At 43.1% G+C, this 23,279-nt stretch overlaps 1 protein-coding gene across 1 annotated transcript in view; it reads right to left on the reverse strand.

The window, feature by feature from the left end:
• Positions 1 to 313: 313 nt before the first annotated feature.
• Positions 314 to 23,279, reverse strand: part of EZR (ezrin) — a 33,793-nt gene continuing 10,827 nt past the window's right edge. Inside the window, exons 2-13 of the mRNA XM_015858334.3 lie at positions 17,769 to 17,852; positions 11,012 to 11,107; positions 10,081 to 10,355; positions 9,292 to 9,375; positions 8,962 to 9,108; positions 6,129 to 6,225; positions 4,037 to 4,200; positions 3,718 to 3,848; positions 2,909 to 3,069; positions 2,540 to 2,632; positions 2,071 to 2,319; positions 314 to 1,767 (exon numbers count right to left, since the gene is read on the reverse strand). Of these exons, the coding sequence (XP_015713820.1) occupies positions 1,603 to 1,767; positions 2,071 to 2,319; positions 2,540 to 2,632; positions 2,909 to 3,069; positions 3,718 to 3,848; positions 4,037 to 4,200; positions 6,129 to 6,225; positions 8,962 to 9,108; positions 9,292 to 9,375; positions 10,081 to 10,355; positions 11,012 to 11,107; positions 17,769 to 17,852 (1,746 nt within the window). The 3' untranslated portion in view covers positions 314 to 1,602. The remainder of the gene's footprint in view (positions 1,768 to 2,070; positions 2,320 to 2,539; positions 2,633 to 2,908; positions 3,070 to 3,717; positions 3,849 to 4,036; positions 4,201 to 6,128; positions 6,226 to 8,961; positions 9,109 to 9,291; positions 9,376 to 10,080; positions 10,356 to 11,011; positions 11,108 to 17,768; positions 17,853 to 23,279) is intronic.

Raw genomic sequence — 23,279 nt, forward strand, 5'->3', positions numbered from 1 at the left:
CAGACGGATCCATATGGTGTATGGCACAGCTCAGCTTATCACTTATTCATGTGAACTGGTGGAAATGCACGCTCAAGGCTCAGCCACCCCTTTCTCTTCCCTTTGCCTCCAGCAAAGCAGCGTTATGCTCAGAAACCTCATCTATACAGCTGTCATTGGTGCTGCTGTTACATACCTCTCCCTTGGGACTGGGGTGAAGACAGTCGCCGTTTGTCATTACAGCAGCTCAGCGGAGTTCAGGACATAACAATGAAGGGAAGCACACGCTCACAAACTACAATACGCTCTTACTCATGAAACACTGGACTCCAAATCCTTTGCTACTTTGCAGATCTTTTATTTAGATGTTCGCTGCTGCAAATAAAAAAAAACAAAACCACAACACCACACAAAAAGATTCAACTCGAGTATAAAGCAGCACAGATGTTGTACGTGGAAGAGAAGAGCAGAGCTGACAGTAGGCTGTATCTTGCTTCCTAACAGATTTACAAGGAAAGGGGTGGGGGGAGATTAGTGGGGAAGAAGGAATGGTCACAGAAATGCTCTCTAATAGAGAGCTACACCTGTGAGATAAACAAGCAGTCCCTTCATGTTTGGAGTCTGACACTTTTAAATCAAACATTTAAAAAATTAGAAAATTTGTTAGAAAAATAGGTGCAGTAAAATTGTATCTATTGGATCCCGTGTACGTAGTAATTACCATTGAGTAAAAAAAATGATCTTTACAAATAATGCTTTATAGTAAATAATCAGGTGTACTGCAGACTACAGTGGTCAGGCGTCTTTACAGATGTGAGTCATTAAATCTGAAAAGTAACAAAATATACAGAGCAAAACTATTTCCCTTTTAAACGAGTACTTACTTCAATCCGCGTACTGCATATTTTATATATATATATAAATACTACACTAGAACTGATCAGTTATGAAACTGGAATGCACACACAGTAGTGTATTATTCCAACAGCATATGTGCCTAGTTGTTACGTGAGGAGGGCGCCCTGTTCTGTGCCACACCTGGGAGCTGTGGCTGCAGCATGGCTCCAATTGAGCACAGCAGTCAGGAAAAGCCTGATTTGATGCAATGCAGACCTGAGGTGTTGTCAGTTCTCTTTTGTTTGTGCGTCAGGTGGGCAGCAAGACAAAGAAGGAAACAGCACACGGCTGTTTGCGTTTCCTGACTTGTGACCTCTCACCTGTTGGACATTACGCTGTAACACAAAGACATATGGCACAAAATTCACCTCCAGTTGCTAATTTTTAGGCCAAGGCGAATCCAGCACCTGCACAGGACGTGCCTCTACAACTAGATGTGGATTTGTGTTTGTTTGTTGGTTAAAGAGATGTGACATAAGGCCTTTTGGCACTAAGCAAAGGCATGAGCAAGTTACCAGGATCAGAGGTAAGATCGATTTTTAACTAACTATACCAGATTTAATACATGGTATGGAAGAAAAGGGAGATGCAAACACCTCTGGGTTTAGAGAACGTTTGTTAAATACCATACAGTGACCCCTCCTCAGGGTAAAAACAAAACCAAAGCCACAGCATTAAGATCTGCCTTTCCCACAGTCTTGCCTTCTCGTTGTAAGCAAGCGTTCATTACATTGCCTCAAACTCATCAATTCTCTGCTTGGTGTTGCCTTGTCGGATCTGCCGCAGCGTCTTGTACTTGTCGCGGCCCTGTCGCACGTTCTCTGAGTGGATGATATCATTTTGGGTCCTCTTATCTTCATCTCGAGCCTGCGCCAGCTCATCTGTCAGTGCCTGCAATGGGGAGAACATCATTCATTACATACAAATTATGACACACAAGAAGCTTTCTGCTAACAGCGGTGGTTTCGGTGAGACTTCTGACAGTTTAGTTGACTGGACAAATCAGCGATATGGATTCACATATGGGTCCCATGGACGGGATGGATGGTGCAACTTTCTGATGACTCAAAGCCTGAACAACGAGACCGATCTTTTTGTACGCTGCCTTTAATTCAAACTGCTCTATAGGATCTGTAAGCAAAGAAATAGTCAGGCTTTGTGTGTTTAACCCCTCCTCCAAACACTCTTTCTTACCTTCAGCTGCCTCTGTACACGCTCATTCTTCTCTGCTTCAGTAATGCGTTTCTCCTCATTGCGGTCATTCCTGATCCCCTCGCTGGAGAACTCCGCGCTGTAGGCAGAGTACTCAGAGCCCTCATCATGCAGGTTGTCGTGCACGTGGTAGTTCACTGGCTCGTAGATGGGTGGTGGTGGAGGTGGAGCAGTCATTACCAAGTGTAGCTCCTCTTTGGTCTTCACCAGATCCTCCTGGGCTTCCCTGGCCTTTGGGGAACAGAAACCAAAGTGAAAACTTCATGAGGTTTGCGCAGGCCTACCTCCTGAACCTGTCAAGGTCCCTCAGGATGGCATCCCTTCCTCCCACTGTGTCATATCTCTCCCCAGTTCAGAGACAACGATGTCACGCGGGATTGTGTTCAGCACTTTCTATATTGAATTTGGACTAAAGCACAGAACTTCAGAGCAACTTTGACAGAATACTCACTCTGATCTGCCATTCTTCAACCTCACTCTCCTTACGCTTCCGTGCCTCTTCAAGGAGCGCAATCTTGGCTGTATACTCTGCGAGCTCTGCGGCCTGTTAAATGGTAACACTGGAATTAAGGACTCAACACCCAACAAAACCCCCTCAACAAATAAACGCTTTTGACTGAGAAATGACCCAAGTGTTACACTCCCCTCTAGTAAAGACTGAATAAAATTAAGAACAAAGTGTAGGTTGCTTGCAAATAAAACCAGTGCCACAATGGTGTTATCACACAGTCTAATACTCAACTGCAATATTTTTCCCCCTTTTGATTCCAAGGGCTTTGCCTTACTTAAGTGTATCTTAACCAAAAGTGATGGGTCTTACCAGCTGTTCCTGGCTCTTTATCTGGTCAATATTTTGTCTCTCCAGCTCTTCCTTGGCTTGCAGAGCAGCCAGACGATCAGCTTCCAAACGCTCTGCTTCCTCCTGAGCTCGTCTCCTTTCTTCCTCCAGCTGAAGAGCTCTTTGGATCTGCTCTGAGAGCTCTGGGAAAAGACAGATCAATTCTGTTAGTCCACCAAAAGACAAGCAAAGCAAAGACAAGCTCCTATGTTAACTGCAAAAGTTATGACATGCACATGACTCTGGCCTGCAGTATTTCTTCACTGCACTTACAAGTAGGTATTGCACAGAATACGGCAAGTAACTGAACTTAAAAGCTGTCAGTTGCACATTATTATTAGATCATCTACAAGGTATTTGCACTGACGTGATTCTGCTGCCCTTAGTTGACAATTCACTGTAAGGACCAGATGATGCTGTCTCCAACCCACGCATTGAAACAGAAGCTTCCATTTCACTGGAAGGACTTGTTACCAAAGCATTTCTTCTGTTAGGAGTTAAGTAAAAAGCATGCACAAGCTGAGCTCTGTTCTCACTGCTGCAGGAGGCTCATGCTATAACCCCCTTGGGCAACAGGGAAAAACAGTCACAGCGTGACCTTCAAGTCCCATTGATAGATAGCAGTAGATGTTGTGACTGATGCCTTGGGTGATGTCAGCAGCACATGCATGTGTATTTATCTGTATAGGCACATATCAGCATGCCTTGCCAAGAGATCCCAGTGACACTAGACTTATGCTAAGTGTGGAGCACAATACACATGATCTGGTTAAACAACGCAAGCACTTTACCTTTCTCTGCCTTCTTTGTCTTCACTTCATACTCTTGTAGCCTCACCAGCAGTTCCTCCTTTTCCCTCAACATTTGCTCCTTCTCCCTCTCAATGGTCTCCCTCTTCTTCTTTTCGTTTTCTAGTTGTTGCCTGTTTAGGAACAGATTTCATTCTTGAAGCTCACTTTCAGACATAAACCACAGCAAGGCAAGAAAACTGGCCAGTCCTTACTCAAATGTAGATGGTTCAAAGCCTCATTTGATGCCACCTGAGGAACTCTGGCAGATATGTACCATTTACCTCTGCTTCCCCATCCCACCATCTGTACACAGGCTCACCTTTCCAGCTGCTTCTGGTGCTTTTCCTCCCGGGCCTGAGCCTTCATCTGCTGCACCTCGATGGTGTCAGGCTTCCTGCGCCGCATATACAGTTCGTGGTTGCCCATACAGAGCTGCAGGATCCTCTTGTTAATTCTCAGACGAGGGGCATAAAACACAAAGTCCTGGGAAAGACAACACATGGTTTTTTAGGTACAGCTGACTGCAGACATCATCCTGCCACTATTCCACCTGCAACACAGACATCCACTGGCTAATGGAACGTCACAGCAGGACTTCACTGTTATCTGAAGCCCAGTATTTGTTGGTTATATAATCCACTTCAAGTCCATATGGAATAGACAAGTTACTCTACTCAAAAAAGTATCTTTTAGAGAGAATTAATGGGCTCAAAGGTCTCCACTTAAGAGGACGCTTTGCCAGGTATGGTAGAGTTGCAGAAGACTCTGGGCTGGCTGGTAACCATCTGGGCAATACAAAGCAAATAGTTTTTAAGTTTCTGTGGTTTTGTGACTGAAAAGATAAAGCATGAAACTAAAAACGTGCTGCAGACTATTAAAGTAACACTGTAGATTTTCCTGGATTCACTGATGTTCTTCAGTGCATTCTGCATATATCATCAGCAAGGTGTGCTGTGCCCTGCAGGCCTCAAGTCCTGCCGGAGGCATTCTGAGCTACATAAATCTAATACTGCTAATTGCGGCTTCAAGCTCTTCATCCGACCTCCTGTTTCTAGCAGATTGTTTGTGTACATTGTGATGAACAGGCCTTATCTTGAAGCAAGGTTCACCTCCAGTCAAAGTAAATTCTAAGGGCACAGATGGTGGTTGTGTTCATCATTTAATGCCATATAATCCAGGGACAAAACACTCTCATAAGAACATAAAGAATTCCCCTCCCTTCCTCATCCTGCCCTGGTCTAGCACAGCAGGGAGCTCTGCTGCTTGGTATTTTGAAAATGTGCTGAAAATCTTGGGAGTACGTGGGCAGACAGACCTCAAAATTAAAAGGCTTATTCTGGGTAAGGTGACAAAGAATGCCATCCATTAAATTGGTGCCCATTTAATCTATGATGTGGAGAACAAAGGGGAGCTTCCCTCCCACATCTAGACTGGACTGAGTGTTTCTGCTTTATTTACAAATTCTTCCCATTTTCAAAAGAGATGCAAGTGTATGAAAAGATCCAGACAACTTCCTGAATGCTCAGAATTAGTGTCCAGATTAATTCATCTGTCATACCCAATTTGAAACATAACACCACCCACAGGGAAAAAGACAACCAAGCCAATAAGGAAACATGATTGGTGTTAACGCCGTAAACACCTTGATGTATGACCTTTTGCATGCCTCCCATTTCAAACTCAGTCAGATTTACTGTTAGGGAGTGGATGGAAAAGCTGTGATCCAGGACATTAATGTTTGTACTGTGTTCAAGTCCAAATCATAAAGAGGCTCCTCGATTGAGGTATATATTCCTGACAGAGGCACCTTTCTATCTCTGGGGGTTTTTGCCAGTTTTCACAGGTAACATCACAAAAAGAAGCCCTTCTCCCCCAAAACCCAGGGGCTGTTAGCTAAGAGGAAAGGACATCCCGATACTGTGGGTATCCATCAACTTACTGGAAGGGCCTTTTACTGCTGAAGAGATTCGTAAGACATCACCCATAAGCAAAGCCAAACTACAAATTGTTTCTGAGGGCTGTACTGATCCACCAAGGTCAATAACGGGGTGGGGGAAGAGAACGAGAGGAGGCCTTTCTCAACTATTCCAGCAGTTTCACAAGACTTTCAGAATGACATCCACCTATACCAGTTATTCAAGTTCTCTACAGCTCAAAATAAATGGCAAGTTTTTCACTGAGATAACTGAAGTGTGTAAACATAAAACATTACTATTCAAGGGCAGCTGCATTTAAGCTCTCCACAGAAATTACAACCTTGCCATTTACCCTAGTATTCAAATAGGGCACTGGACACCGTGGCCCTTTTGCATCTGAGATATCTGCACCTTCCCTCTCTTCAAAGACGACTTCATTCTGAAATGAATTGCTATTAGCTATTCCTAGGCAGTAACCATTCTCAGTTTACTTACGGGTGCCTTCTTGTCAATGGGCTTTATTACAAACTTCTTGTCATTGAAGGAGATATTTCTGATTTCACTCCAGGGGAACCCAATCTTTGGAGTCAGTCTGGAAAAAGGAAAAATATGTTAAGAGATGCTGTTCTCAACTCTATTCTTTCCCTCACATTACTTCTAAAACACACTCGGTGGGATGCAATGCTTGACACAACTCTCCCAGCTGAAATAAAATCCCATAGGGGAGATGCCCGATCACCTCCCTTACAGTCTCTTCTCATGTTAGTCAGTCCAGACTTTTACCTTATTCTCATTTTCTTTTCAATACCTCCAGAGCCTTGCATACAAAAACCATCAAATTATTCATAACATCACATGTTTCTGAGCCATCCTAGTACTCCAATTTATGTACTTCCCAGTTCTGCAAGTTCAAGGGCTTGTGCATCTGACTGCAATGAATTCCTTCAACTCCCCTCGCCTCAACTAAATATTACCTTTGTGTGTTTAGTATCACATTATGCTTCTTTTAATGTTCTGTTACTGAGGACACGTTCTCTAGAGATAGCAGTTAATTGTTAAGAACTGGGTCTTACATAAATTTTAATACCAACAAGCAATCTTCCTGTTATTATCTAACCCCTCCAATGTGTCCCTCTTTGGCACACCGAAGTGCTGACAATTACTTCCAGTAAATGGGATGAAGGCGCGAGTATGCAGGTTCAGCACTTAGAGAAGTGTATAGCAGCATAGTGAATCACTCCAAGTCTGTGTGAAGCTCTTCGATGGAGCTCATTGGCTAAGAAAAAAAAGTAGTAAGTTTGGAAGAATTTGCTTCAACTTCATAAAAATCAAAAGTTCCCACAGAATTTCATTGGCCTGAGCCTAAAGGACCTGAGGAAATGGCTGCAAGTTGTACCAGAAGAGGTTTAGATTAGACATAAGAAGGAACTGTTTCTTTCAGAGAGTGGGCAGGCACTGGAATGGCTGCCCAGGGAGGTGGTGGAGTCACTGTCCCTGGCAGTGTTCAAGAGGAGCTACAAGATATGGTTTAGTGGTTTGCTGTAGGTATGGTAATGGGAGGAAGGTTGGACTAGATGATCTTGTAAGGTCTTTTCCAACCTTGTGGTTCTATGACTCTTAAGTAACCTGCTTAGTCTTATTCAGAAGTCAATAATAAAATATGTTCTGTTCAGAATTTACCATCCCTTAACCTTTACCTCAAGTGCGAGATTATGCAGCAGGGTGCCACGTAACTCTAAGAACTGTACAACAAATGATTTGTTTAAACTCAGATTAAGTAATTACTCTAGACTCCTTCATAAGAGTAAGAGTCACTCTGTAAGAGTTTCAGCCGTAGATAATACGGTATGACATTAACTGAAGTATTTCAGTTGTCTGAGTTCTGTTGTAGACTCTCATCCTTACTATAGAGAAAAGCTTTGGCTTGAAAACACCTAGAGGCAGGAGACTGACATTCACTGAGAACAAACTCCCATCTGTAGCACTGGATCATTTGCGTCCTCAGGCCGAGCTTCAGCAATGAAATCTTTGCTTTTTCACCTTTGCCCCAGTCCCAAAAGTCTACATGTACAAGACACGGGTAGGGTGCATATTATCATTTTTCTAGTCCTCATATCTGCTCAAGAGACTTAATTACAGAGTTAACGAGAGTTATGGCAGAAACAAGCCATTTATTCCAGCACTACATTTGTTTTGCAAACGCTCTCGATGGCTCTCTCCAGTCAAGGGCTATGTTCTGTCTGCTGCTGCAGCCCGAAAAACCTGTTTGTGCCACCATGGTTACACAGCAAGACTTGTCATTCAAGACTCAGGTATTACATGAGCGAAACTACTTTTCTTTCAAGTGACACTCCTTGTTTTCCGGGTGACAGCACGTATTAGCATTGCAGAAAAGTCTGCATTGCTCTTTGCCATCTTAACAGGAGCTCCAATCAGTATTTTAGCTACATTCAAAGTCTTATGGATGAAGACAAACTGAACAGGTGAAATCCCCACTGCATTTCATAGAGAGACTGTTACAGATACATGACATGAAATCAAGGCTTGGAATGTTCAGAGAAAACCCCACACAGTCTAACCAGCATTCTTTCATCTAGAAAAGGTTCACTTTCAGTCCTCTTCAATCTGTGGAGTATTGGAAGTGACTGGCAGGCTTAGACACAGCTGTTCTCACCTTCTTTATATGTTTACTCATAGATGTAGTCTATTATTTCCCACCTACTAGCCAATAAATAATACCTCTGTCCTTACCAGAAGGGCTGATTAAAATGTTACGTACCTCAGCAAGACCTCAATTCTTTGGTTAACAGTATCTATAGAAGTTAACTCCTCCCTGAATTCTGGGTGTTACCCGCCATGGGTACATGCCTACCCCATAACCTGCCTTTTTCACAAACTAGTAGTTGTACACGAATCTATCATTAATTTCAGCACAGGGATGGCCTCAGATGTCCTAGCACTCCGCAGATGTATTGGCCTATCAAGGTTCCTTCATTGTATTTACCACTGGCATACCTGGCTACCTGCCTAAAGAAAAAGCTCGGTAAATTCCTTATTTTGGGACTCAGCTCTACAGCCATTACTTGCTTTACCAGATGACATTTTACAGCAGACATCTGCTCTTATATCAGCAGGTCAGGCTACAAAGATCAGGAAAGTCACGAAAGCACGAATGATCTGAACTGCGCCCGTCTCCCAGCACAGCTTCACATCCTACAAGACAACAAGCAAGTTCTAAACTTTGCCCTTACTCTGTTAATAAGAAACGCCCTTTGGCTCCCATACCAGCCCTCACTCCAGTAGATCAGAAGTGAAAACAAAGACTTACTTATCATCTTTTTCATAGATGTTGAGCCCTAAGGCATCAACTCCCAGCCACAGATCAGTTCCTTTCTTATTCTTGATTTCAAAGTAGTTGATTCCATACATCTCAAGGTCTTGAGCAATCTTCAGGTATTCCAGCATGGCATTCTCTCTGGGTGAGACAGGGAGGAGAGCAGAAGTTAGCTTCCGCTTCTACCATTTGATTCCATGTTGGATTAGAAAACAGATACCAGGAGCTCCCCACACAAGGGACTCTTGGAGTCTATTTCAAAGCATGCTGTTAGAACAGCAAGCTCAAGGCATCTAGGCCTAGGGAGCAACATAAAACACTTACTTGAGCATACCGCTGTGTTCAGCATGCCAAACCTGGATCCTTTCCTCCCACTGGTCTCTGGAGAGTTTATGCTGATCCATAACCCTAAACACAAGTAGAGAGATATTTGCAAGATTAGACTTTGTGTTCTGCTGTGTCCATTGATGCTGATATCTGCGATAGTCCCACTCACGAAGTCTCACTGAAACCAAGAAGATCCTGTTTAGCCCAAAGATGTGCTCTGTGGAGCAGAGCTATTCAGAATGAACAAAAAGTTGGTGTTTTTCCTGGAATTAGATACTGTGAAAGAGCATCATCATGAGGTGAAAACACAAACCATTTGTCTGGCAACATATTTATCTTGAGTGTGGGGACAGACTATCAAGCCTCACAACGTGTTTTGCAGATATAAGATTTTTAGGACAGTACACTGGGATTAAGAACACATAACTGGGATTAAGAACACATAACCCATAACCAATAATGATTAATCATTAATCATGATTAATACCTCCACTTCATAATAATGAGACATTTATACAAACTACCAGCATGGCAGCATTGCTTAGGAAAGAACAGCTGAAATCTAAAGAGATTTGCTCTGCTGAACTCACCCAACTACCTCTCCCTAACCACCCCAAAGAGACGGCATGAAATCATACTCTAACATGATGGACAGAAATCAAAGGTGGACTGAAATCATATGGATGCAGTTCAATTGAAAAATAATATCCTTTCAATTAAACTCTGTATAACTAGAGGAGGAAAAAAAAAAAAGGAAAAGAAGGCTGAATCAATTGATTCTTTTACCTCTGGGGGATCAGACGCTCCGAATTGAGGTATCCAGGTTTGTGCACATCTTTGTTGTAATCTCCAAATTTGGCCTGTACGGCATAGGAGCCAAGAAGCACTGCTGTTTCAGGAGGACAGTAGATCTCATCACTGAGGATCCCTTCCTTCACCTGAAGGAAGAAAAGCTTCTGCGTGATGTCCTGTATCAACTCTTCAGCCACATCCTCTGGGAAGAACTTGGCACGGAACCTGAACTGAAGCGGATTCTCCTTTCTGATTTCCTGAGCAGAAACCTAAGGACAGAGATGACACCACAACTTAACAAGGCTGCAAACAAGAAAAAATTGTTTTTGCACATAAAAAGGGATTTAAGACATTCGCCTTAAAAGGTATTTGCTTTCAGAAGTACATATCTGAAGTACTTTGGGCCCACACCCTACAGCAAAAACTCTTCTGCACACAGAGCCTTTGCACTCTGGGAAATAAATTCCAAGGCTACAGCCCACAGGCCTCCTGCAGTTTTGCATCAAGCAAGTGACTGACAGCCAATTATTTTCATTTTTTAATTCCAGCTGCTCACTCATATGAGAACACAGAGGAGATGCACTGTTATTTCAAACTCAGATGGTAAAATTCTGCTCGTACAGCAAATCTCAGCCTCTGAAAAATGTGGACTTTACCATGCTGCAACACATCTAGTGCTCTACGCTTGTGATACATCAACCCCCTTATGCTAAGCAGTGAGGATTTCCACCTTTCATACAGAAAGACCAAGTCTCCATCACATCACGCTTCACACAAACAGCTCCCACAGAGGTCACAAAGCTCTGCCCCCAAATAATTCTTAAATTACAAATACTAAAGAACAATCAGCAGGTACAGGGTTTATGTAGTTGCAGCCAATAAAACATCAGGAATCTATAAGCTTTAACTTTTAATGAGCAATTACCTTTTTATCCAGCTTCAGCCAGGTCTGGAATCCTTTGTTGTCTACATACTGAAGACCAAAGTACCACACTTCTCGCAAACCAATGGTTTTAACCACCTGTAACAGAAAGGTCATAAAAACTTACAGTAAGCAACCGCTCACCAGTACTTCTCCTTCATGTATCCTCACGAATCCCACAGCCACTGAAGCTGCAGACAACCTCTTGCATCTCTTAACTTCATCTAGTTGACAAAGGTACACAGTTGTATAATACGCTGATGTTGGCTACATTCACATACTGCAAATACCAACCAGATCAAAGATCCTGAAACACCCTTGTTGCCTGGATCATACACCTACTAGAGAAAAAAAGTCTTTTTTCAACAAGTTCCTTTTCTTCATTAGAAGATCTCCTATTTTCACTTGCTTATTATTATTGCTCAGTAGTTTGTAGTTATCTCATCTGCCTGCAAAGCCATGCTCTAGACAGAGCTGAGATCTGTGAAGATCCACTGCACATACATCCAAACGCACCCCTAATGCTAAATTGCAGGGTAGCCTCTGGTCCAGTGATGTGAGCATTACCACAGAGCTGAACTGAGTGGAAAGCAAGAGGTTTTCAGAACTATTCTGCAACTTAGGAAAGCATGACAGACTCTGAATGAGGGCTGCTCTGAAAGTAATGTCTCCTATTTCATTATGTTGCCCACAGTGTCAGAGGCAGGTGGTGGTGATAAGGCAGTAAAGGTTGAACCTTCCCACCAATATTCCATTACGTTTTGTTGCTGTGCAATAGATGGCAGCAGAGGGGCAGTCTGGCAGAACGGTATCTGACATGGAGGAGTGGATTTTAGTTCCTCCATGCAGAAAGAACCGCTGACATTCATCAATGCTTGCGGAAAGCAAACAGTGGATGTGAGCACAGTGAGCTGGTGGGTGGTGTGTTTCAGCAGTGGTGACAGCAATGTGGAAGACGAACCACAGTCTGGATGGCCACGCACAGCTGTCATGACATGAAACAAAGAACATCTTGATCAGCTCACCCACACGAACTGTCAGACCAGGGAACTGTGCACAGAGCTGAATATCAGCTTCAAAGTGTGCAACGGTAGCAATGAGCCAGAGTCAAAGCAGCAGTCCATGGAGTGGCAACATGTCAATTCCCCTCTGAAGAAAAAGTTCAAGATACAACCTTTCAGAGTAACATGTACTATCTTTTGAGCTAGGAAAGGGGTAATCCTTCTGGGTTTCCCTTAACCCAGAGAAACCATCAACTCCGAGCTCTGCATTGTGATGCTGACTAAGCTGATGGCTCAAAGTTCCAGAGTCAGGCCAGAGAAGAAGACAACCTTTCTCTTTCAACATGGTAATGCCAGGTTCCATACCAGATAGAAGGCTGTTGAGAACACTGTCAATCTTGGCTGGATTACTTACAGCACCCACTGGATTTGATGCCTTCTGGCTTCCATCTTTTTGGGCTGATGAAAGATGCACTGTGTGAGCAACATCTTTGAGCAACTATGCCATCACAGCAGACGTGAAAGAGCAGGTCACCTCTGCTGGTATAGATATTTTTTGTTCATTACTGGCACAAATGCACAGCTAATAGTGGTGACTGTTGAAAAATACTACTTTGTAGCTGATAATTTGCCCTCAGTTATTGAGCCCTTTGTAGCTCTCAGAGCAACCTACATGGTTACCTGGGCTATGAGCTCAAATAAGGGTATTTCACCCTCCATATTTAAAGCATTGCTGAAGACACTGCAGCCAGAGAGAACTTACTGGAACAAACTTCATGCCAAACGCACACTCTGAGCAGCACAAGTATTTTGTTCCAAAGCAAATAGTAAGGGGATATCTTATTATTTTTTTTTGCTGTACTTGGTCTTAAATTTGCTTACCAGTGAGCCAGAGGCCAGCAGTTTATACTCAAGAGTTTCCAAGAGTCGGTAAGGGATGTGGGTAAAAAATACCTCATCCTGGCTAGCACTCTGTGAAGTACACTTTCTATGCCATCTTGATCAACAGACAACACAGTGCTTAGTGATAAAAGCAGGCCAAGAAAACCACATATGCATTAGTATAACCACCCATTTCCTGAAACCCCAGAACTTTATTTTATAAAAGAGCTGGACTCTGAAAATACTCGATGCTTTTCTTGACTAGAATTCCTCTTCCCTCCTCCCCCAAACACTTGTTTCACCACAAAGGTACCAAGCTTTCTGAAGGCCAGATGAGTTTTTTAAGGGTCAGAATCAGGCTTTACTCAAGCTAGCAGAAATGCAGGCGTATGTTGAGAGTGGTGTTTCCTGTTGCACAAAAAAAAAGTGGTGCAACATTGTCAGAATGAAGAGTTGCACAAATCAAGCAGTTATCAGGTCATTATCTCTGGACGCCTCTTATGAAGGAGCATGCATTCTCTATAAATCAATACAGCTGGAGAGCTTACACAAGTTATAACCCTACAGCTTCTTCCCAAAACCTATAGGCAAGGGAGGGAAAAATGCTAAGCTGAGCTTCAGAATCTGGGGTAACAAGAACAAAGACACGAATCTCTTAGCCTGTATTCTGAGAAACAGCTTTGTAAACTCCCTTCATAGCAAAACAAGAAAAAAAAAATCAAAATATTTCTTATATCCAAGATAATGGGGCTGAGGGAATGCATAAAAATGCATAAAGCAGAAAATCTTAAGCCTATCCATTCTATCAGAATGGACAAAGAATCCCTCAAGAGCAGGACTGAAGTGTGAGGTGTATTCATTCAACAGGGCTAGGCAAGTTCATGTCTGTTTAATGAAGTCTTTCAATTCTTCAGTCTTCTGATGCTCTCCTGGTCAGTTGATCTGCTCAAAAGGAATACTGCAGTTGCTTAAAGAAACTCCATTAGCTGATGGGTCACAGGACACTGCATACTTGTGCTTGGCCCTCTAAGGCACTGGCTATGCCAGTTCCCACTCAGAAATTGCCAGTGGCGCGTTCTCCTCCATGGGAATTTCTTTCTCTTGTTAGCAGAAAGGCACAGGACAGCCTGGGTCACCCACAGGGAGACATCCTCCAGCCAGCTTCAGAGACACTACACAGGTTCTCAGAACACCTCAGATACAGGTGGGGCTTGAGTGGAACAGCACTCAGCATACAGTGGTTTCATCATTTTCCCCTTCCTTTATAAGGGAGTTCTGACTTTTATGCATCATATATTTGAGGTAGAAAAGTCAATAAAGCACAAGGGCAGTGCATGCCTGAGTAATTTTCCTAGCTGATAGCCAGACCAAGAAATCATGCTGTGGTTTTTAAAAATAGCTTGCTTCTTCAGCAGCCTTTTCCTCCCGCAGTGGTTTTGCAGCTCAAGTTGGGCCACTCCCCATTCCTGTGTAAACCTGCTGCCTCCATAGGCTTTATCTGAGTGCAAACTCCATCCAAGATAAGGGCCCAGTAAAGAGAAAGAAGGGCTGTGAGAAAAGTTGAAGTGAAATATAGTCTTTGTCTGCCCAAGTTTTTGCTGAAGTTCTACTGAAGTTCCCTCCTGATGCGTAAAGTGCACCCCAATAAGGTATAAGCTACTGATAACTTCCCAATCATAGGTTTTAAACCCAAGGTACAGGAGGTAAGGGCCAAATCTTCAGGAGGTGATTTTCCACCCCTACAGCATATACAACATAAACATTGCAAGAAGAGCAATCTTCAGAGGTTCAGAACAACTTAGCAGACAAGTATCCTGCCTTCTCAGGAGTTCTTGCTGTGAAAGCTCAAGAAAGTAGCTTCTCTTGTGCCAGAAATGACCCTGGCTCTTCATAGACATAAACAAATCATTGTCATGAGAAGCATGAGGCATATTTATACTTTCTGGTCTAAGCTTTTAAAAACATAGCTTTTAGTCATTTCTATTGTTGTGTCCTCTGAGATGAAACCTGAATTTTTTGTTTTGGTTTAACATGGAAGGGAGGGTGGGTATCACAAGGGTGATCTGCAGGGAATGGAAGGTCAAACACTAAATGCTAGCTCCAAAAATATACAGGTGTTCCAGATGCACTTCACCAAATTGCTGATTGATACTTTTCATCTTTTCCACAGTAGTGAAAATGAAAAGGAATTAAACTTATAACTGGTGCTAAACACATAATTTGCAAAGTTCTTCAGTGACTATGATTTGGTTTCCTGGAGGAAGTAAATTTCTGTTTCAGAGAATAATCAAAGAATGGTTTGAGTTGGAAGGGACCTTTAAGATCATCTTGTTCCAACCCCCTGCTATAGGCAGGGACACCACCCATTAGACCAGGTTGTTCACAGCCCCATACAGACTCTCCTTGAACACTTCCAGGTAGGGGGCATCCCTGTCCCAGTGTCCCACCATCCTCACAGTAAAAAATGTCTTCCTAATATCTAGTCTGAATCTACTCTCTTCCAGTTTAAATGCATTTGCCCTCATCTTGTTGGCACATACCCTTATAAAGCCTCTCCTGCATTTCTGTATGCTCCCTTCAGGTACTGGAATGCCACTACATGCCCCCCCCCCCCCCCCCCCCCAGAACCTTCTCTTCTCCAGCTTGAAGAGCCTCAAATCTCTCAGCCTGTCCTCATAGGAAGGCACTCTAGACCTCTGATTAACTTTGTGGTCCCCCATGGACTCACTTCAACAGCTCCATCTCCTTCTTTGTTGGGGGCCCTCAGAACTGGATGCATATTGCAGGTGGGGTCTCAAGAGAGCAGAGTAGAAGGGCAGAATCACCTCCCTTGACCTGCTGGTCATGCTACTCTTGATGCAGCCCAGGATTGGCCCTCTGGGCTGCAAACACACACTGCCAGCCCAGCTCATGATGAGTCATTCATCAACTGACATCCCCAAACCTCTTCAGGTCTTCAGGGCTGTTCTCAAGCCATTCTCCACCCACGCCATATCTGTGCTTGGGATTGCCCAAGCACAGATTGTCCCAGGTACAGGACCTTGTACTTGGCCTTGCTGAACTTCATGAGGTTGGCATGGACCCACATCTCAAGCCTGCCCAAGATTCTCTGAATGGCACCCCTTCCCTCCAGCGTGTCAACTGCCTGATGTCATCTGCAAACTTGCTGAGGGTGCACTCAATCTCTGTCCGTACTGTTAAATAACACTGGTCCCAGCAATGAACTGTAAAGAATTCCACTTGTAACCAGCCTCCATTTGGACACTGAGCCACTGACCGTAACTCTGAGTGCCACCATCCAGCCAATTCCTTATCCCACTGATACTGTAACTCCATCATAAAAGGCCACCATGTTTATCAGGCATGACTTGCCTTTGCTGAAGCCACATTGGTTATCACCAATCATCTTTATTTTCCATGTGCCTTAGTAGGGCCTTCAGCAGGACCTACTCCATGATCTTTCCAGGCACAGAGGTTATGCTTCCCCTTTCCCAGTCAGTGGGAACATCAAACTGCCATGATCTTTCAAATAGGATGGATAGCAGCTTGGCAACTTTATCTTCCAGTTCCCTCAGAACATGTTGATAGATTTCATTGGGTTTCATGGAATTGTGCACCTTCAGGTTCTTTACATGGTCTTGAGCCTGATCTTCTCTTACAGAAGGCAAATCTTCCTTCTCCCAGTTCTTACCTTTGTTTTCTGCAACTTGAGCTTGTTTGAAACTTGTTTGAAGATTGCTTCTCATTACAATGTGCACCACTGCCATAAAGCCTAGCAAGTCCTAGTTAACTCGCTAAAGTGAGAAACTGCACCAAGAGGAACTCAGAACAAACAAACATTGTTTAGCCAGTTTCACCTACCTGAGTTAAAGCTCAACCACCCTTTGCTATCAAGACTAGCTGGGGACAAGGGGAAGTGCAAAAGAATTGCTGCAGCACTTCATAAATACACGGAACTGAAGTCTACACAGATCAATTCTTAGTTTTCAGAGTTTCAGCAGAAGCATCTCGATGCAATTTCTTTTTACTATTTTTTTTTTTCTATTTTAAATTTCAGAAGTTGATTTTTCTGATGAAACCAACTTCTGAAATAAGTTTTATAAGGACAAGCTGCTCAAGACTAATAAAGTTCCACAAAGTGCTCTTTGTTTAGTTGTCATTACCTGACCTTTGTAGATCCATCACCAAACTGACCTGTATACTGTTAATGCAGTTGCAGGAAGAAAAACAGTAAGAGAAGGGAAGTCTCCTACTTGTGTTCGCCACTACTTTATGAATCTCTGAAGGCAGACTGGGCAAGTCTCTACTCCGTCCTGTTGCACAGCAGATTCATACATGACATGATATGTGGTAGATTCTGCACAGCGAACAAACCCTTCTAGTTCTGGTTTTCTAGTAGTGTGGAAAACTCAAACACCTGTGGCAAGTTGTATCCTCCAACTCAGCTTCTGGATGAACACATCTACACCTACATTCATCATCAGTCTGAAGACCTCATTTTGAGAGGTTTTATGCACGGGGGCAACATTTCATTTTAGAATCTAAGAAATGAACAAAAGTTAAGCTGCATTTGAAATGCAGCATAAGTGTATTTTTACACACTACCTATGTTGCCAAGACATTCTAGCTTCCTTGTACTACATCATCATTCAACACTGCTAGCAAGTCAAGTTTCACTACAATGCAACACACCTGCAGGGATTTTTTGCTTATTTCTTTCACTGTGATGGAATTTAGAGAACTTAGGACCAGGGCCCTTTTATTAAGAGGCAATAAAAAGAAAGGTAGGAAGGCTTGGAACTCAAACTTAAGAAATCAGTAGTCTTGAACATACTCTAAGCTTAAACAAGAAGAACCCATACCAACCCCACACTGACCTGATCAAACAGCTGTTTGCCTGTAGTGTTTGGCTGGATGGCAAACTCCAGCTCTGCATCCACAGTAACAACTCGAACATTGATCTATGGAGAAAAACAAAAAACATGGTTTAAGGTACATAGAAAACTATTTCTCTGTGTGAATACAATACTGTGTACACAATACAGTCTCCTATTTTTGATACACTAACGTAACCCTTATATTCTACACATTTAAGCCCCAGTTATATTTTTGTTATTACACCAAATTTAATTGGAGCAGTGACTTTGCTGTCTTATCTAGATTGCTCTGCAGGTTTTCCTCTTCAACAGAATTGGCTACTGATTGAATGAGGGGGCATTTTAGAGTTCCCAGCCTCCAGGCTTAAAACCCTTAGAATGGTTTTTTTTAGGTTTCTGCAAAGCATGCAAAATAGCTGCCTAAAAGCTATTTCTTTGATTACAAAAGGCCCTGATGACTAAATTGAATTTAAGACTTATCATTTAACTTCAATTTATATTAGAGCTAGAATTAATCTGAGATTTTAAAGGCAAAAGGCTTCAGATTATTCTTATGAAGCAAAAAGCAATAACCGGATAAACATTCATTCCTCATCTCCTAAAAATCCACTCAGCACAATAACAGCAGATACTGACTGATACAATAGGGCAAGAGTTCATTAACAGCTAACGTTAGTGAAGAAAGACTTTAACCAGATTTGTTCCAGTGTCAGGAGTGCAAAGACGGGTTAGCATTGTATGCAGAAGGCAAGTGTTTAACTAATGACTAGAAAAAGTCTATTAGCATTTAATCAGGATACAAAGCAACAACCAAGCTTGCAGGGAACAGCAGAAGGAGCAGCAAGATAACGGCAAATCAAGAAAGGATTATCTCCAACTCTTCCACTACAGGAGACAACACCACCTGCAATATCATACCACATTGCAGGAAGAAGGAAACAAAACAACCCCAAAACAAAACAAACTGATAAAAACCTCAAACTCAGACAATCAAGTAAGATTTGTAGCTTGGATTTTAAAAAGGAGAGAATTATAAAATGGTTGGGTTGGAAGGGACCTTTAAGATCATCCAGTTCCAACCCTTTGCTATAGGCAGCAACACCTCCCTCTAGACCAGGTTGCTCAGAGCCCCATCCAGCCTGGCCTGGAATGCCTCCAGGGAGGGGGCATCCACAGCCTCACTGGGCAACTTGTTCCAGTGTCTCACCACCCTCACAGTAAAGAATGTCATCCCAATATCTAGTCTAAATCTGCCTTCTTCCAGTTTACAGCCATTTCCCCTTGTCCTGTCGCTATCTGCCCTTCTAAACAGTCCCTCCCCAGCTTTCCTGCAGGCCCCAGACAAAATGCAAAGTACACAGAGCACTTTATGCCTCGGACAGCGAGAGCTAACAGACCCGAGAGCCTGCTACAGCTGCAGCACTGGCACCTAGTGCAGAGGCACATGGAACCACAGAACGCAGTGCAATAGGAATCAAATCACTCACTACAAAACAAGGGCACGGCAGCAGTTTCTAGCCATTTAGTTTTGTACGTTCAAACTCTAAAGTAAATGTCAAGTAAAAGAATGTGTTGCAATTAACTGTAGCACCTGGGATCACAGGAGTATGCTTAAGGCTTCCTTCCTGCAGCTTAAGAACCAAACGGTGTAACAAGGTGAGATAGCAAATTCTGGACAACAGCAAGACTGCAATTTGAAGCCACGACCTTAAAAAGCTCCTGCTGCCTAATCCCTCTCAGCAATAAATCCCTAATCATAATCCAATCCCTTTTTACCCCCCCTCAAGAAAACATATGCTGATAATCCACTGTTTTGCACTGCGCAAGTTATTTGCACTTCTGGCTGAAACATCACAGCGGGTGTAAAACAAGTATCACTTTACAAGCTAAATACATTTCAAGGATGTGCTTCTCAATCCAGTAAAACTGCAGGATGTTGGCCGAGCACTGAATTCTCCTCAGTATCAGGATACCCGTCTTTATCTCCTTAGTGGTTATCTGCTAATTAAAAACAAGCAAAACCCATGAAACTTAATGCTTTACCACTAAGGCTAAAAATTGAAGTCCCCTGCTTCCCACTTCAACTGTTAGCCACAAGCACAGAGGAACACGACTGCTTGCTTAGATAAGAGCTCCCAAAGACATCTACGGTGGAGATAAAGGTTAATTTCTGTGTCTGCGAAGGGCTCAACGACCAGAAGGATAGAGAGGAATTCCCTGGTGTGTTATTTGACAGCCCCACTCCACACGACAGGCAGACTAAGGAGAGAACCGCTAGCAGCTGAACAGACGACTGCTTGGCAAAATCCTTTGAGTGTCCTTGCTGCCATATTACATCCTCCTGCTTCTCTTCTCTGATCCTTGATTTCAAGAATATAAAGGTTTTAGGTGTGTTTTTAATTGCACGCTCTACAAGCACTCCACACAAGCTTTTAGCCACAGAGAGGCAGGTAACAAAGCAGACGGTCAGAGCTTAATCCACCTGAAACCCTGCTTTAGGCAGTCTGGAAAAACTTCATTGTCTGCCAGGCTGAGAAGACGTAAATGCGACATACAGTTCAGATCATAAGAAACTCCCTATGGCAACAAGATGACTAAATCAAAGCCCAAGATGAAAAACAATAAAACAAGATATTGTTGCAGAGGGAAACAGAAAACACCTCTAATTCCTATAAGCAACCAAAGGAGCAAGACAGAAGTTAAGAAAAGTTAAGAAGTTAAGGAAACCTTCAGACGCAAAATCCTGCTTATCCCACACAGACAAAACAGGTCATTTGTGAGTTGCCAACACAATGCCATTTGCATTGAAAGGGGAAAAAAAAAAGCTCAGTGAATCATAAAGACAACAGAAACTGAAGAACTGATCCTACTGAACACTAATTCCATGAATTCAGATTGTTCAGGGTAGAACAAATAACATTATCTGTGTTTCCAGCAGAGACAGGAAAGTAGAAATAAAATAAAAGATTGAACTTGAGAGAAGCTCAGAGCAAACTTTAAATAACCTTAACGCCATGGAAAGTTCCTACAGTAGAAGTTACACTAGTTAGGATGGTTCTTTCTTATAGCAGTAGTGCCCTCAGGTTTTGCACTTATTACAGAATCACAGAATCATCGAGGTTGGAAAAGACCTAGATCATCCAGTCCAACCATCACCAATACTTCCCAGTTAAATCATATTCCCCAACATAACATCCAAACGTTTCTTGAACACAATTATTCTTTATCTTCCTCAAGACAGTAACCCTTATAATGCTACATCAGGACATCAGTGCATGGCAGACTGCAGCCTTTCGGACTGTGCCTGAGAAACAGATTCAGAAAATGCTGTCTCTCAAGGAGGCACAATGTTGCCAACCACGTAGACAGGGGCAGCACCTTCTCTGTGTAAGATCTATGACCTAGATAAAAACACAAGGTGACACTGCCTCATCAAGCCTCCCTCTTAGATGAGCAGTTCCCATACATGTTAGGCACTGTATTCGCTTGACTCATGGGCTTGTTGGTCCAGAACCTGTCTCTGGTTGCAGGCAATCTGCTATCTTTGGAGACAACCATCCACCTCCTGACAGATAACTGCTCTACTGTAAAAGATCCTACATCGAAGGTGAAAAGAGGTGGAATGGAGAAGAAGAAAACAACAACAACAACCACATACCCCATACACAGCAAGCTGTGAGGATATTTCACATACCTATGCATGAAGGAAACCTAATTGCCCTTACATTCAGTCGAACAATTTCATTACGCAACCAACCATGAAGTTCTGCAAGTCATTTAAAATGCCATACAATTTATTTCCATAAGATAAAGGGCAGTAAATACCAACCTTTACACACATCCATAAGAGAAACCAGCACTTTATGTGGTCCATATTATCATTACGCAGCTCTAAATGCCTCTGATAATGGTCAGGAATGTTTTCTTCCTCTTTTCAAAGAGGGATAAAGACAAGAGTCTTCTAAATAGCAGGTTTGCAGGTGCAAATGCTAGTGAAGCATCCTTCCAAGTGGTGGCAACAAGCACTATCATAATGGAAAGACGTAAACAGCAATGCCTTCTTTCTTCAGGCATAACGTCTGGAAATGCCAACTAAGTAGCTGGTGCAGGTGAGCAGACCAACCACACACCAGAGGGGACAAGGGTTTGTTGAAGTGCTGCAACTGCACAGCACTTACTGTGAAAAATGCATATAGAGCCCTGTCAGTTTCCTGTACATACTCAAGCTGTCTGTATAGCACATAGATCTCCCTGTTCCAAAGGCATAGAGCATTCTCAGCAAGGAACTGAAATTAAGAGTATTAAGAATCAAAAGTCAGCCCAGCTTGCAACTCTTGCTTCTGCAGGTCCACGTGCTATATCTGCCCCTTCACCAGACAAACAACTACTCCTGTACTTGCAATAAATGACAAGCTTTTTCCCCTGAGTTGCAATGCGTCTGCATGGATGAAATAATTACATTTCAACCTTAGCAACCAGACCTGTTTATAGATGCGTCCAGCGATTGGGCAGCCGATAATAGAAAAAGCCATTTCACACAGCAGCTTTAGGAAGGGCACTGAAACTGCTCTCTATTCCTGTGCCTGCAATGTATTAGTGTTCATTGGAAACAGGCTCAACAACAGAGAGAACACTGTCAGCTCTGTTTGATGACAGCTTTGTGCTGCTGTAACTGATGGCGGAACTGCAGGCCCTGACGTTGGAAACTATGTGGGGAAAAAACATTCAGTGTTGTCCAGGGAAGAAATACTCGAGTCTCCAAGCTCAGCTGTGCCCGGCACCTTCCTCTTGCCACATGTATTTTAGGGACACGCATTCTGATCCTCTCAGGGCTGTCCAAGGAGCTGAAAGGGGGATGTATGCAGTGGAGTGCAGGGAGTAACAAAACGTAGCAAAGTATTCTTACAGTTTCTGGAAGATCACAGAATTGTAGGGGTTGGAAGGGACCTCTAGAGATCATCGAGTCCAACCCCCCTGCCAAAGCAGGCTCCCTACACCACGTCACACAGGTAGGCGTCCAGGCTGGTCTTGAATGTCTCCAGAGAAGGAGACTCCACAACCCCCCTGGGCAGCCTGTTCCAGTGCTCCATCACCCTCACGAGCATGGAGCACACAGGTCCACAAACAGCAACCAGTGTTAAACTGAAACTGTTTAGGAGCACAGGGCTAGAATTCCAAGAGCTTGCTAACTCTGTGACACGGTTACATGTGTTACACGTGGAAAAGCGAGGACAGAAAAGAGACACGAGGGTGATGAACAAATTACAGGTTAGCAAACAACGGGCTGTTTGCCCAAAACCAGCAGGACTGGAGACAAGGATACGGTCTGTTATAATCCCCAGAAATAAAGATCAACACATTTCCTGGTGTGCTGCTATTACATAGTAGGAAAAAATTGCATTCTTGAGTGTGTTGGTCACTGGAAGCATTACAGAAGGTGACTACTCTTTTCTGCTTGGACGATGACTTGCCAGCTGGAATTTTGTCATCCACATCTGAACGCTTCTTTTG

The sequence above is a fragment of the Coturnix japonica genome, chromosome 3 (genome assembly GCF_054131305.1).
Source record: "Coturnix japonica strain WE chromosome 3, WE-NBRP24, whole genome shotgun sequence".
Taxonomy (NCBI): domain Eukaryota; kingdom Metazoa; phylum Chordata; class Aves; order Galliformes; family Phasianidae; genus Coturnix; species Coturnix japonica.